At 63.8% G+C, this 12,076-nt stretch overlaps 3 protein-coding genes across 11 annotated transcripts in view; 1 reads left to right on the forward strand and 2 right to left on the reverse strand.

Moving 5' to 3' along the window:
• The first annotated feature begins 1,547 nt into the window (after positions 1–1,547).
• Positions 1,548–2,984, forward strand: LOC111150135 (cholinergic receptor muscarinic 4). The gene has a single exon (XM_022507512.1). The coding sequence runs from the start codon at positions 1,548–1,550 to the stop codon at positions 2,982–2,984; it is 1,437 nt and encodes a 478-aa protein (XP_022363220.1).
• A 1,265-nt stretch (positions 2,985–4,249) lies between these two features.
• LOC111149716 (midkine) lies at positions 4,250–6,935 on the reverse strand. Of its 2 annotated transcripts, none has more exons than XM_022506951.1 (5): positions 6,773–6,935; positions 5,913–5,989; positions 5,599–5,766; positions 5,323–5,484; positions 4,250–4,617 (listed from the first exon to the last, which is right to left on the reverse strand). In XM_022506951.1, the coding sequence occupies exons 2-5, from the start codon at positions 5,986–5,988 to the stop codon at positions 4,592–4,594; spliced, it is 432 nt and encodes a 143-aa protein (XP_022362659.1). In that variant the 5' UTR covers position 5,989; positions 6,773–6,935; the 3' UTR covers positions 4,250–4,591. The 2 variants fall into 2 exon arrangements, with proteins under 2 accessions (XP_022362659.1, XP_022362658.1); XM_022506950.1 differs by lacking the exon at positions 6,773–6,935 and adding an exon at positions 6,299–6,381.
• Positions 6,936–7,613: 678 nt separating this feature from the next.
• The window catches only part of LOC111149433 (diacylglycerol kinase zeta), a 41,603-nt gene continuing 37,140 nt past the window's right edge, over positions 7,614–12,076 (reverse strand). For all 8 annotated transcript variants that reach the window (XM_022506498.1, XM_022506501.1, XM_022506500.1 and 5 more), the window contains 11 exons: positions 11,914–12,014; positions 11,736–11,815; positions 11,578–11,647; positions 11,407–11,447; positions 10,808–10,947; positions 9,975–10,006; positions 9,720–9,763; positions 9,114–9,234; positions 8,986–9,019; positions 8,686–8,785; positions 7,614–8,389 (listed from right to left, as the gene is read on the reverse strand). In XM_022506498.1, coding sequence (XP_022362206.1) covers positions 8,273–8,389; positions 8,686–8,785; positions 8,986–9,019; positions 9,114–9,234; positions 9,720–9,763; positions 9,975–10,006; positions 10,808–10,947; positions 11,407–11,447; positions 11,578–11,647; positions 11,736–11,815; positions 11,914–12,014 — 880 coding nt within the window. In that variant the 3' untranslated portion in view covers positions 7,614–8,272. The remainder of the gene's footprint in view (positions 8,390–8,685; positions 8,786–8,985; positions 9,020–9,113; positions 9,235–9,719; positions 9,764–9,974; positions 10,007–10,807; positions 10,948–11,406; positions 11,448–11,577; positions 11,648–11,735; positions 11,816–11,913; positions 12,015–12,076) is intronic.

Below are 12,076 nucleotides of genomic sequence, written 5' to 3' on the forward strand. Positions count from 1 at the left end.
GGTGCGTGTGTTGGCGGGTGTGAAGGAGGCTGGGCTGAACGGCTGCCCTGGCATAGCGCACTGGGCGTGGGCCTCCCTCACGTGTATGGGAGAGGAAAGCAGGGGAGAGATGAGGAGGGCCCTGGGTGGGAGCTGGGTACAGGCTCAGCGGAGGGGCCGTGTGCTTGGGGGGTCCTAGCCGGGATGCTCTCCATGTGTACTGGCGGGCCAGGAGGTGCCCTCGGGGTGGCCACAGGCTCCCCTGCAGCGTCCCCCCTTTCCCTCTGGGACACTTTGAGCCCCTTTGTGTCCCCAGTTGGGCCGAGAGCTGGTGCCGGCCCCTTGGAAGCCCTGTGTGTCTTTCCTTGGCTGACAGGCCCTCTCAGCTTCTGACTCCTCCTGGTCCTCCCTCAGCCCCTTGCTGTGGATGGTCCCTACCACCCCTGCACTGAGTGCCCCCCACACCCTGGGGCTGGGATGGGGAGCTCGGGGAGGGGAGGCTGTGTTGGTATGTACCTTCCTGGGCCCTCTACATGGCACTCTCCTTGTTCTCAGTGGTTCCCCACTCCAGGCCACCCCGGTCATCCCCGGAGCCTTCCCCAAAGTGGCCTCACGGGCTCTTGTGGCTCTTCAGGTCTCCCTCTGCCAGAACCCTTAGGCTTCTGGGGCAGCAGCAGGACGTCAAGGACTTGTGGAACTTTGGGCGGGTTATTTAGTATCTCTGTGCCTCAGTTTCCTCACCTGGAAGTAGTGAAAAATAAAGGTTTCTACTTCACAGATGTGTTGTGAGGAAGATATTAGTTAATGTTGGTAGAAAGTAAAGTGCCCGACACTTAGTAGATGAGAAGTCTTAGCTGCTAATATATATTCTTGCCTGTGTCCCCAGTGCCATCTAGGAGGATGGAGGACAGGTCCCCCGGGATGTTTGATCACAAAATGACTGAGGAAGTGAATGAACGCTCCTGACCAGAGCTACATGCTGACGTCTGGGACCACTGAAGACCCTCCCCATTGCTTCTCTGGGGCCTGCACACACTATCCTTCTCTCTCTGCCCCATATGTGCCCCAGGGCCTTTGCTCTGGCTATTGCCCCGACTAAGCCACCTCTGTGACTCTTCACATGTCTGTCTCCTTGCCATTGTTCAGATCCCCTCCTTGGAGAGGCCTTCACTGATCACCCAACGAGGGAGCATCCCTGTCTGTCCTCTGACTCACCCACTATATACCATTTGCCCTCTTGTTTTCCTTCTAGCTTTTTTTTTGTGTGTGTGTGTGGTTTGCACGTTCGTCTGTCTGCCCCAATCAGACTGGAAGCTCCGTGAGGGTGGGGATCTTGTGTGTCTCAATCACTTCCGTGACTCCTGCATCCAGGACGGTGCCTGCACACAGTAGGCGCTTAATATGTGAAGAATGGGTGAAGAAACGAGCCAGTGATGGGCGGAGTTCTCCAAGGTCCCACAGGACGATATTCCTCTGTCACCTCGCATTACCTCTCTAAACCTTCAGCAGCTCACCCTTTCCTCTCTCCCTCCTCCTCCAGACACTGCCTGGCTGCCCCGCTAACCAAAATGGCGAACATCACACCAGTCAATGGCAGCTCGGGCAACCAGTCTGTGCGCTTGGTCACGTCCACGCATAACCGCTACGAGACTGTGGAAATGGTATTCATCGCCACGGTGACGGGCTCGTTGAGCCTGGTGACTGTCGTGGGCAACATCCTGGTGATGCTGTCTATCAAGGTCAACAGGCAGCTGCAGACAGTCAACAACTACTTCCTCTTCAGCCTGGCATGTGCCGACCTCATCATCGGCGCTTTCTCCATGAACCTCTACACCGTGTACATCATCAAGGGCTACTGGCCTCTGGGCGCCGTGGTCTGTGACCTGTGGCTGGCCCTGGACTATGTGGTGAGCAACGCTTCGGTCATGAACCTCCTCATCATCAGCTTTGACCGCTACTTCTGCGTCACCAAGCCCCTCACCTACCCAGCCCGGCGCACCACCAAGATGGCAGGCCTCATGATCGCCGCCGCCTGGGTCTTGTCCTTCGTGCTCTGGGCGCCCGCCATCTTGTTCTGGCAGTTCGTGGTGGGCAAGCGGACGGTGCCAGACAACCAGTGCTTCATCCAGTTCCTGTCCAACCCGGCGGTGACCTTCGGCACTGCCATCGCGGCCTTCTACCTGCCTGTGGTCATCATGACGGTGCTCTACATCCACATCTCCCTGGCCAGTCGCAGCCGAGTCCACAAGCACCGGCCCGAAGGCCCCAAGGAGAAGAAGGCCAAGACCCTGGCCTTCCTCAAGAGCCCCCTGATGAAGCAGAGCCTCCAGAAGGCCCCGCCGGGGGACGCGGGCCCCGAGGAGCTGCGCAACGGGAAGTTGGAGGAGGCCCCTCCCCCGGCCCTGCCGCCCCCGCCGCGCCCCATGGCCGACAAGGACACTTCCAATGAGTCCAGCTCGGGCAGCGCCACACACAACACCAAGGAACGGCCCCCCACGGAGCTGTCCACCGCGGAGGCCACCACGCCGGCCATGCCCGCCCCTCCCCTCCAGCCACGGGCCCTCAACCCCGCTTCCAAATGGTCCAAGATCCAGATTGTGACGAAGCAGACTGGTAATGAGTGTGTGACAGCCATCGAGATCGTCCCGGCCACGCCTGCGGGCATGCGTCCGGCGGCCAACGTGGCCCGCAAGTTCGCCAGCATTGCCCGCAACCAGGTGCGCAAGAAGCGCCAGATGGCGGCCCGGGAGCGCAAGGTGACTCGGACCATCTTCGCCATCCTGCTGGCCTTCATCCTCACCTGGACGCCGTACAACGTCATGGTCCTGGTGAACACCTTCTGCCACAGCTGCATCCCCGAAACGGTGTGGTCCATCGGCTACTGGCTCTGCTACGTCAACAGCACCATCAACCCCGCCTGCTACGCCCTCTGCAACGCCACCTTTAAAAAGACCTTCCGGCACCTGCTGCTGTGCCAGTATAGGAACATCGGCACAGCCAGGTAGGCGGGCAGAGGCGCCACAGGAGGTGCTGGTGGTCGCGTGTGTGCGCTGAGCTGCGGGGGTGGTCACGGGGGTGGTCCCTCCCGTGGCGGTCACGGAGAGGTCTGGAAATCTGGAAGCGTCTCTCCGCCTTCCTGTTCACTGAAGAGAACTGAGGTCCCCGAGAGCCCTGTGAGGCTCAGGAAGCAGCTGTGGTGGGACGCAGACAGACCAGATCTCCACTCAGCACAGGCCGAAGGAGGCTCAGCCCCAGAAGCGTCTGGAGCAAGACTGCCTGCCCCCCTCCCTCGTTGGCCCTCCTCAGGTTGCTGGGAGGCACTGGGCTTCTGGGGCACCCGGCCCACTGTGACCAACCGGCGCGGCTGGGAGAATGGACATCTGGGGGGCAGCAGAAGCCCGGGATCCCCGTGGGAGGAGCAAGGGAGCCGATGCTGGGGAAAGGAGGCTTGGGAAGGGAGTGGAGGGGTAGGGTCCCCCCATTCTGCTGTAGTTGGTGCTTTCTCCCTGCTGCACCCCGCATGTAGGCCCAGCCCCTCCTCCCAGGTCCCGTTCCAGGGGCAGGGCGCTCTCCTTGCTGCAGCTACTCGGCCAGGCGCTGGTTGGGTGGGCAGGTGGGCTAGCTGGAGGCCAGGCCCTTCTGGGCTCTCAGGCACCCCCCTTCCCCTCTCAACCCCTTCCCCACCCCAGCACTGTCCTGGTCATGGTCAGGATGGGGCAGCTAGGAGGTCAGCATCTCATGCTCAGGAGCGGAGGTCTGGCTTCCTGCGGTCCCGTGCTGAGCAGAGAGGCCCCCCTGATTCTGAAGAGCCCCCCCAGCAGGCTTCTGCAGCATGTGAGGGAGGCCTGGGTTGCCCGGGAGAATGGGGGCCAACTTGACCCACACAGGGTTCAGGCAAGCAGCTCCCATCTCCTCTCTCCCAATGGACAGAACCTTCTATTGGTAGTGGGTTGTACCAAAAGACCTTTGCTTGAGAGTGGCTGAGATGCGGAGTGTCAAGTTCTAGGGAGCCTTCTGGCTTCCCAGCTCTGGTGTGTCGCCCCCCCCCCCCGGAAAGACCAGACTGAAAGGCTCGGGATGGATGGGGGCACCCTTTCAGGAGTCAGTCAGGGCCCTGAAAGCAATTTTTCATAACCATTCTGCTTTTTCCATGAGCTCTGGGGAGCACTCACCGCCAAGTCCCCCAGCCCCCTGAAAGCCACATCCCTACCGCCTTCCCTTTCCTTCCCAAGTTTCTGCCCCAACAAATTACCACAGCAAACTCCCTGGGTTGGGGCTTTTATATATTAAATGAAAAGCTTTTATTGGGAAAAAAAAAAACAAAACAAAAACACGACTGTTTATTTATTTCTCAGTAATGGCATCTTTGTGGGGAAGAAGAAAAGGGGGTACCGGGAATCACATCCCTCTGGGGCAGGAGGCTCAAGCTGTCCACAATCCCCTGTCCCTCCCCATCTGGGACACTTGGGCGTGGGGGCAGAGGACTGAAAGGGAAGAAGCAGGGTATGATTGATAAAGCTAATGAGTAGACAAAAGGCACTGGTAGGTTAGATCTTGGGCCTGTGGGAGGGAGGGCACCAGCCCTGGGCTCCTCGGCATCCAGACCTGGCTGCTAGTCCTTTCCCTTCCCTTTCTTGGCTGTAAAACAAGCAAGAAATAGCGTGTTATCGGAGTCACCTGAAGTTCAGGTGACCTGGTAGAGACCCCTTGTATATACATTAGGGAGAAAACTCTGCCCCCTAGTGGCTGCAGATCTGCGGGCCGGGTCGCTGGAAGGAGAGCGCAGCCATATTGATGCTGAAAGGGCCGCCACACCGATTCGGGACACTTTCATTGGGGGTCAGGAAATCTTCAAGTTCTTGGTCCCAGGGGCCCTCAGCCTCCACCTCCTCACCTAGCAAGGTGGGCTTATTCACCTCTGCCCTGATGGCCTCTCTGTGCTGCTGTGAATTGGCAATGAGCTAAGGGGTGGTGGAAGTCGGGACTGGGAAGTCCTGATACTAGAAAGGACCCAAGCTGACCAAATGTTTCCTCTGGCTGGAGAGGTGACAAAGGCAAGCCCTTCTGGGACAACTCCCTGACTCCCAAGCAAAATGCTCCAACAGAACCAAAGGAGTTTGTACTTCCACTCTGGCCAGAAGGATTTGATAATCCTTGAGCACCTTCTGTGGCTCACCCTCAGTACCTGCCCATCTAAGGCATCTCTACGGACAGGAAAAGCATAGGGCAGAGGTGTCAAGAAGTCACCGCCACAGTCCAGAACTTTAGGCTTAACCATTCCCTCTCACAGGTTGTGGAAGGCCCCGGCAATGACCACCCCCAGCCCCCAACCAGTTCCCTGACCTTTGGCCTTGGCTTTGGTCTTGGGGGTGCAGGGCTTGGTCACGCGGATGGTCTCCTGGCACTGGGCATTATACCGCGCCTTCTTCAGGGTGCCTTGGCGGGCTTTGGTGCCCGTGCCCCCATCACAGGCCCCCCAGCTCTCAAACTTGTACTTGCAGTCCGCTGGCGGGAGAGCGCCCTGGGTCAGATCTGGGGGCCCAGTGGTGGCCACAAACCTGCCCAGGTTTCAGTGAGGCTGCCCCCCCCAGCCCTCCCTCCGCCTGCGCCCCACCTCACCTCCAAACTCCTTCTTCCAGTTGCAAGGCACCCTGCACCGGGTACGCTGAGTCTGGGCCCCACAGGTGCCCTCGCGGAAGCCCACGCCGCAGTCTTTGCTGCTGGGGGTGCAGGGCCCCCAGGCCCACTCCGCGCACTCGGTCCCCGGGCCGCCCTTCTTCACTTTGTCTAAGACGCACGGGGAACGGAGCTCAGACTCACTCCGGGACCGCTTCCTGGGGTCCCGGCCTCGGAATGCCGGCGGCCAGGCCCGAGGCTGCCGGCCTCACCCGCCGGTCTCCAGCCCTCCTTCAGTCCCCCACACCCCGTATCACCTTTCTTTTTGGCCACCGCGGAGGTGAGCGCCAGCAGGGTGAGGAGGGCGAGGAGGAGGAAGCCTCGGTGATGCATCCTGCGGGGAGATGTCGGGTCAGCGTCCCCCGGCCGCCCCCTTCCCCACGGGGGCGCCGCACGCGCGCACCTCCCACCCCCGGCCCCACTCTCCAGGCCCACGGGCCGCGGCGGCGGCGGGAGGGCTCTGGGGTCGGCCCCTCGCCGCTAGCCGGGGCGCACAGCCCAAGGTGTCTCGCTGGGGGCGGCCTGGAGTCCAGGACGCAGCTCGGACCGCCACCCCGCCCCCGGGGCCCGGGGTCGGCCGGGGCCCAGCGGGCGAAGGGCCGAGGCCGCCGCTGCAAGTCCGCCGGGGCCCCCGCGCGCTCACTCGCTCGCTGCCCGCGGTGCTGCGCTCCCTCCCGCGCCGGGCCAGTCCCGCTCCGGCCGCCGCGGCCCCTTTTGTCTCCAGAACCGGTCTGAGCCGGTCACATGGGCCCCCGCCCCCTTCCCGCCCCCCCCACCCCCACCGAGGAAGGACCCGCCCCGCCCCCTCCCCTCAAACCCGCACCGCCCCCGACCCTGGCGTCCCCGCCTCCGCTCCCGCCCCGCGCCCCCCGGCGCTTCTACCCCCGGCTTCCCGCCGCGGGTCCCCGCACCCCCCGTTCGCTCCGCCTGGGCAGTCCATGCTCAGACGGCGGGCTCTGCCTGCCCCCCATTTTCCGAGCCCGGGGTCTCCCGGCCCCAGGCCCCTGTCCTGCCCAGGCTCCCCGGGGCCCTGCCCCAGCCCCAGCTTTCCGCCGCCGACTCTACCCCCTTCGCCTGGGGCCGTTCTCTTTCCCCGATGGACGCCCGCCCTTCTTACCGGGGAGGGAAGCCCGGGCGGATGGGGACTCGGGAGGGAGCTCGGAGCTCCGGGGGTGTCACGGGTACCGGCGCTCCCGGGGCCTGCGTTCCAGCCTGTGCGAAGGTCCGTCCCCGGATGACTATTTAACCCCGTCGAGGACCGGCTCTCTGCGCCCCCTTAGGTGCTGGGGACAGAGCGCCAGCCCCACCTCGGGTCGCTTCACCAAGTGTGCAGGGAGCCGCTCCGCTGAGTGTTCGGGGAGCCTGGGACTGGGAGCCCCAGAGAAAGCGCTCGGGCTCGGGGGACGCGGGCCGCGCCGCTCCTTTCAGGAGCGCAGGTTTTCGGGGGCGGGAGCTGGGGGAAGTTGGGGGAGGAGGAGCCCTCAGGCTTGGATTTGGTGAGGCTTGGGAGCTGACAAGAGCCTTCTGAGAAGTTCCAGACCCAAACAAGGCGGCGGCTGCAGATGCCCACCCCTTCCGATCCTGGGGCCTGGGGGATCACCTCACCCGATCCCCTAAACAGCAAAAGCAACCGATGCCTAGGGGAGGGGGCTTGCCCAGGGCCACAGGGCAAGGGGCCGAAGAATCCAGGCCTCGCCCCCCGCCCCACCTCTCTTTCACTTTCATTGTTGTCGTCCCTGCGGGAAGCGGGAAGCGAGAGGAAATCTGCTCCTCCCCCGGCCCCGCCGAGCCGCGCAGCCAGGCAGAGGTCAGGTCCGGGGCAGGCCCTGAGACCCCACCCCCAAACGGGAACCAGGAACCCCCCCCTCCACACACACAAGAAAAGGTCTGGGTCCGCGGTGTCCAGTCTCCCCACCACCAGACCCCGCTGCTTCTGGAAGACCTCCTCCGCAAGTAAAGAAGAGCAGAAAGGAAAAAAATCCTCTTTACTGAGTCACACCCAGCTGTAAACATGTCACCACAAGAGCCCCCACTCCAACCCCCAGGCCACACAGTCGGCGGTGATGAAATGACTGGGTACACAGGGTCTCTGGGGGTGGGCACCAAGCGGGGCAGCGGGCGCAAACGCGGCAGGTTCTGTGTTTCCAGGAGGAAGCTCCCCAGGAGGGTGGGATGGGGCAGGAGAGGGGGCCCAGGCTGCCAGGCTCAGAGTCAGGGCCCTCACCAACCGGGTGGCTTAGGAACCCTCTTCCCGAAGGCTCCCTGATAGGGTCCCCGGCCCCGCTGCCCTCCCCGTGTACCCCAAGGCCCAGGGAGGGCACCCATGGCGGGGAGGGCGAGGGCCGCCCTGAAGTGGTCCAGCCCCAGTCCCCTCAAAGGCCTGCCCCGTCCAGTGCAGTCTCCTGTCCCCCTGTCAGCCTGGGGTCAGGTTGAGGCCTCAGGCCACAGGTGAGATCCCCCAGCTCCTCAGAGTCCAGCCCTAGGCCTGGGCAGCTCCTCAGGGGGCAGCACGGGGCTCCTTCCCTGGGGCACGGGTCCCCCCGTGGTCATCCGACTGGAATGTGGCAGTGAGGTGGGCGATGGGGGGCTCCCCCTCCGGTGGCCACGGGTCTCGCAGCTACACAGCCGTCTCCTGGTCCTCCCGCTGGACCATCTGGTAGTGCTGCCGGTTCTCCAGGTAGGCGGCCAGCTCCGTGTCCTGGGCCTTCTCCGCCCGCTGCCGGGGAGTGTCGCCCTGGGTGGGGGGGAGCGTGGGCAGCGGCCATCACTTCTGGGGCCTCAGGAGAGGGCCGGGGACCTCCCCTCCAGGTGGCCAGTGAGGAAAGGAAAAGCTTCAAAGGACAGGCAGTCATGGGCCCCTCCCCCCCGCCCGCCCCACGGGCTCAGGTTTCTCAGAATCCAGACGGCGTTGGTTAAAGAACAGATTCCAGTCCTAAAAGGCAGCCCTTCTCCATGGCTCCCGCTCACAAGGGCAGGAGCTGGAGACAGGGCTGCCCTGTGCCCGCGTGGACGCTCTGCACGGCTGCTCACCTGCTGGTCCGTCTTCATGAGGGAGGCCCCCGCCTCCACGATGTAGTGGCAGATGGTGCGCTGGCCCAGGGCTGCCGCCTGGTGCAGACAGGTCTCCCCGCTGTGGAAACGGGCTGGCTGTGGACCCCCGTCCTGTCCTCGGGGTCCTCTTGTCCGCCTCCAGTGGGCGATCAGAGAAGGGAGCTCGGGGCTGAGGGGCAAGGGATGGGGCCTGGAAGGGTTTCTAGGCTCTGGCCAGCTGAGTGGGAGGGGCTGGAAGACGGGGCAGTTTCCAGGGTCTGGCACTGCCCAGATACTCACTTCTCCTCCACAGCGTCAAGGATCTCTGGGGGTGCTGGAGGAGAGGGGATGGGGCAGTCAGAGAAGACTGGCAGCCTCCCCTCCTCCCGCCTTGGCCCTAGCCCGGGCCCCCTGGTGGCCCAGCTCACCGTGGTCCAGCAGGTAGCGGACCACATCCTTGCTGCCCGTGCTAACGGCATGATGCAGGAGCGTTCGGCTCTGCTCGTCCCGGTGCATAAGGTCGCCCCCAGCTCGGTGCAGCTCCTGGAGCTGAGGGCAGGGGACAGAGCAGGGCTGGGGCTCCTCAGGGCCATTTTCCTGCCAGCCACAGAAATGTCCCCCAGTGCACAAAGGTCGTAGGCCTGACACTACGGCGCTCACACACGTCATCCCTTGGGGGGGGGGGTCTTTCTGGAGTGCAGGGGAGAGACCCTGGGCTTCTGGACTCCTCAGGAGCACGGACCCTCAAGCCCCGGGGCCGGTGGATCCCCTAAGACTCGCTCCTTCCTGAATACTGGGGAAAGACAGACTGTGCTAAGCCCCTATGAAGGGACACTGTGAGGGAGACAGGGACAAGGCGGAATACGGCAATCACCACGGAGACCCCGTGGAGGGGCATCCAATCACAGATGACAGGAGCTGGACAGGCTAACTTGGCCCCACCCAGAGGCCCTGACCTCCCTGGGTGCGACCTCCCGGCTACGGCTGCGGGGCCACGGGGCCATCGGGCAGAGGAGCCCAGCCCTGGCCAGTACCTTACAGAAGTTGTTCCTCTTGGCAGCCTCAATGAGCTCCTCACCTGCACAGAACACCTGCCGTCACACTCGGGGGCCGCAGACCCGACCCTGCGTGGGTGCACAGATGTGCCGGCCAAGGTGTGGGTCTGCCTGGGGCGCCCACACTAGGCTCGGGGTGGGGTGACCCCAGAGCCCTGGAGGGCTGTGGCTGCAGCAGGCCGTGTGTGTGGGCTCCACCCCCACCCGGGACCAGGGAGAAGGGCTAGGCCTCACCTTTAGGGGGCGCCGTATCCCCTGGCAGCGACCTGCAAGCAGAGCAGGATGAGAAGCGACCCAGGGACCCTTGTCAACCCCCCACCAGGGAGCGCCCTGGGTTCCGTCCAGTTTATTGAGTGCCCCCTACAGAGCAGGCCCTGTGCCAGGAGCCAGCCACACAGCAGAGAACGCGACACACGGAGAGCTTGCTCTCGCGGAGCTTACATTCTAGTCAGGGGGACACACAAGTCAACACATAAATCAGGCCTTCTCAGAGCAGGAAGGGCTACGAAGAGCACAAGACGCTGGGGTGGTATGATCTCACAAGCAGCGTCAGCTGGGGCTCCTGGGGAGACTTCTCTGGGGAGGGAACCCCCAAGCTGAGGCCTGAGTGGAGCAGGGAGCTTGGCGAGGAATGGGGGACCTTTCTGAGGTGGCAAGAAAAGGGCAGAGGCCGGCACAAAGGGCCGGGCACAAAGGGCCGGGAAGAGCACAGCACTGGGCAGTGGGGAAGGACGTGAGGTTAGAGGCTCCAGCCCAGGCTGCTGTGCTCGGAATCCTGGGGGACAGCACACAGGACTCGCAGAAGAGAGATCAGAGGGGGAGCCCGGGTCTCCAGCCAGCGCAGCAGGGTGGATGGTGACGGCACTGCCCCGGGGGGCAGAGGGCTGGCCAGTTGAGCTTTGGGAAGGTTTGGTTCTCCGCCAGTGACTCTGCCAGGGCGGGTCTGTAGGGACCCAGCATCTAGCAGGACACCGGACACATGTCTGGCGCCGAAGGCAGGAGGTCAGGAGGCACCGGCTTGTAGGTGGGGTTTCGAGCCAGGGGGCTGGAGGAGACGTAGGACTCACCGGAGTGTGGGTGAGCAGGGGGAGGTGGGGAGGGGGGAAGTGGGGGTTGGAAGGTCAGGCCGGGCCGATGCCCCCAGCAGCTCAGGGTCCAAGATATAAATCTCGTCCTGTGCGATCTCCGTCACATAGTTGAGGTGTTCCTGTGGGTGGGGAGGTCAGGGGCCGAGAGTCAGGCCCTCCCAGGGTCGCCGATGCGGGCAGCGCAGATGCAGCTAGGCCGGAAAGGCCTCCGCCAGGAGCACAGACAGCCGCAGGTGGAAGCTGGGTGAGGGGCCCTGCCAGTCTCTCTTCCCCTTGCCTACCCAGCTCCTTCCCATGCTAAGCCTCTGCCTGGATCACCTAGCACCTGGCCAGAAGTGCCTCCACCTCTGGAGCTCACTGGGTGGCCCCTGTGCTCCGAAGCCCGTGCCCCCACCCAGCCAGACTTTCTTGGGCACGACAGCTCCCTGTGCCTGTGCGCAGCGTGCCTCCACCCTGTGCGCGGGTGGGAGCAGGTGTGCGGGCCCCATCCCGCAGGACAACAAGCGGACCATCTGTGAAGCTGCCGGCCAGAGGCAAAGGGGCCCCTGGGCTGGCCCAAACGACCGCAAGCTGCTCACCTGGGCCCGGTCGATCCTGTAGAAGCGGCTGGCAGTGGTGGCTGTGAGGAAGCAGAGAGCTGTCTGAGGTGGGAGGAGGCCATTATCCAGGCCTTGAGAGTCTGCTACCCCACCAGGAGCCCTTTGGGAGGGGCAGCACACAGCCCAGGACTGCCAGAAGCCGGCACTCACCGTCTAGGAAGCACCACTTGGGGGACAGTTTCTGGCAGGCAGGGGACTTGGCTCCAGCACCTTCGGGCTCCTGCCGAGAGAAGCCGAGGCCAGGAGTCGGCAGAGAATAGAAACTAGGGTGGGTGGGCCCACACCGGGCCAGCTCCCGACCCCCTCACCTGCTGGAGCCTCTCGATGTGGGCGCGGCAAAGCTCCAGGTCGCTGTCTCCAGGGACCACCACAGTGCCCAGTGGCACGGCTGGGGGACAGAGCAGGCCGTCAGCAGCTGGCCGTCCCCGCTCAGCCCCCTGCCCAGCCCTCAGGGCCCTCAGCGGCTCCTTGCCGCCTGCCACTCACAGGCCTCCTTGAGCTGTTCCTTGTCGTAATGCAGGGCCTCGTAGTCGTGCATGCTGACTCTGCTCACCTGGACCCGGAGCTGCTCGGGCACGGGCTGCTGGCTAGGGCGCGGGCGGCAAGAGGGCACTCGGGAAGGGTCCTCAGCTGGGCGCCGCACCCAGGG

Source organism: Enhydra lutris, unplaced genomic scaffold, assembly GCF_002288905.1.
Source record: "Enhydra lutris kenyoni isolate GAN:26980312 unplaced genomic scaffold, ASM228890v2 scaffoldscaffold22, whole genome shotgun sequence".
NCBI lineage: Eukaryota > Metazoa > Chordata > Mammalia > Carnivora > Mustelidae > Enhydra > Enhydra lutris.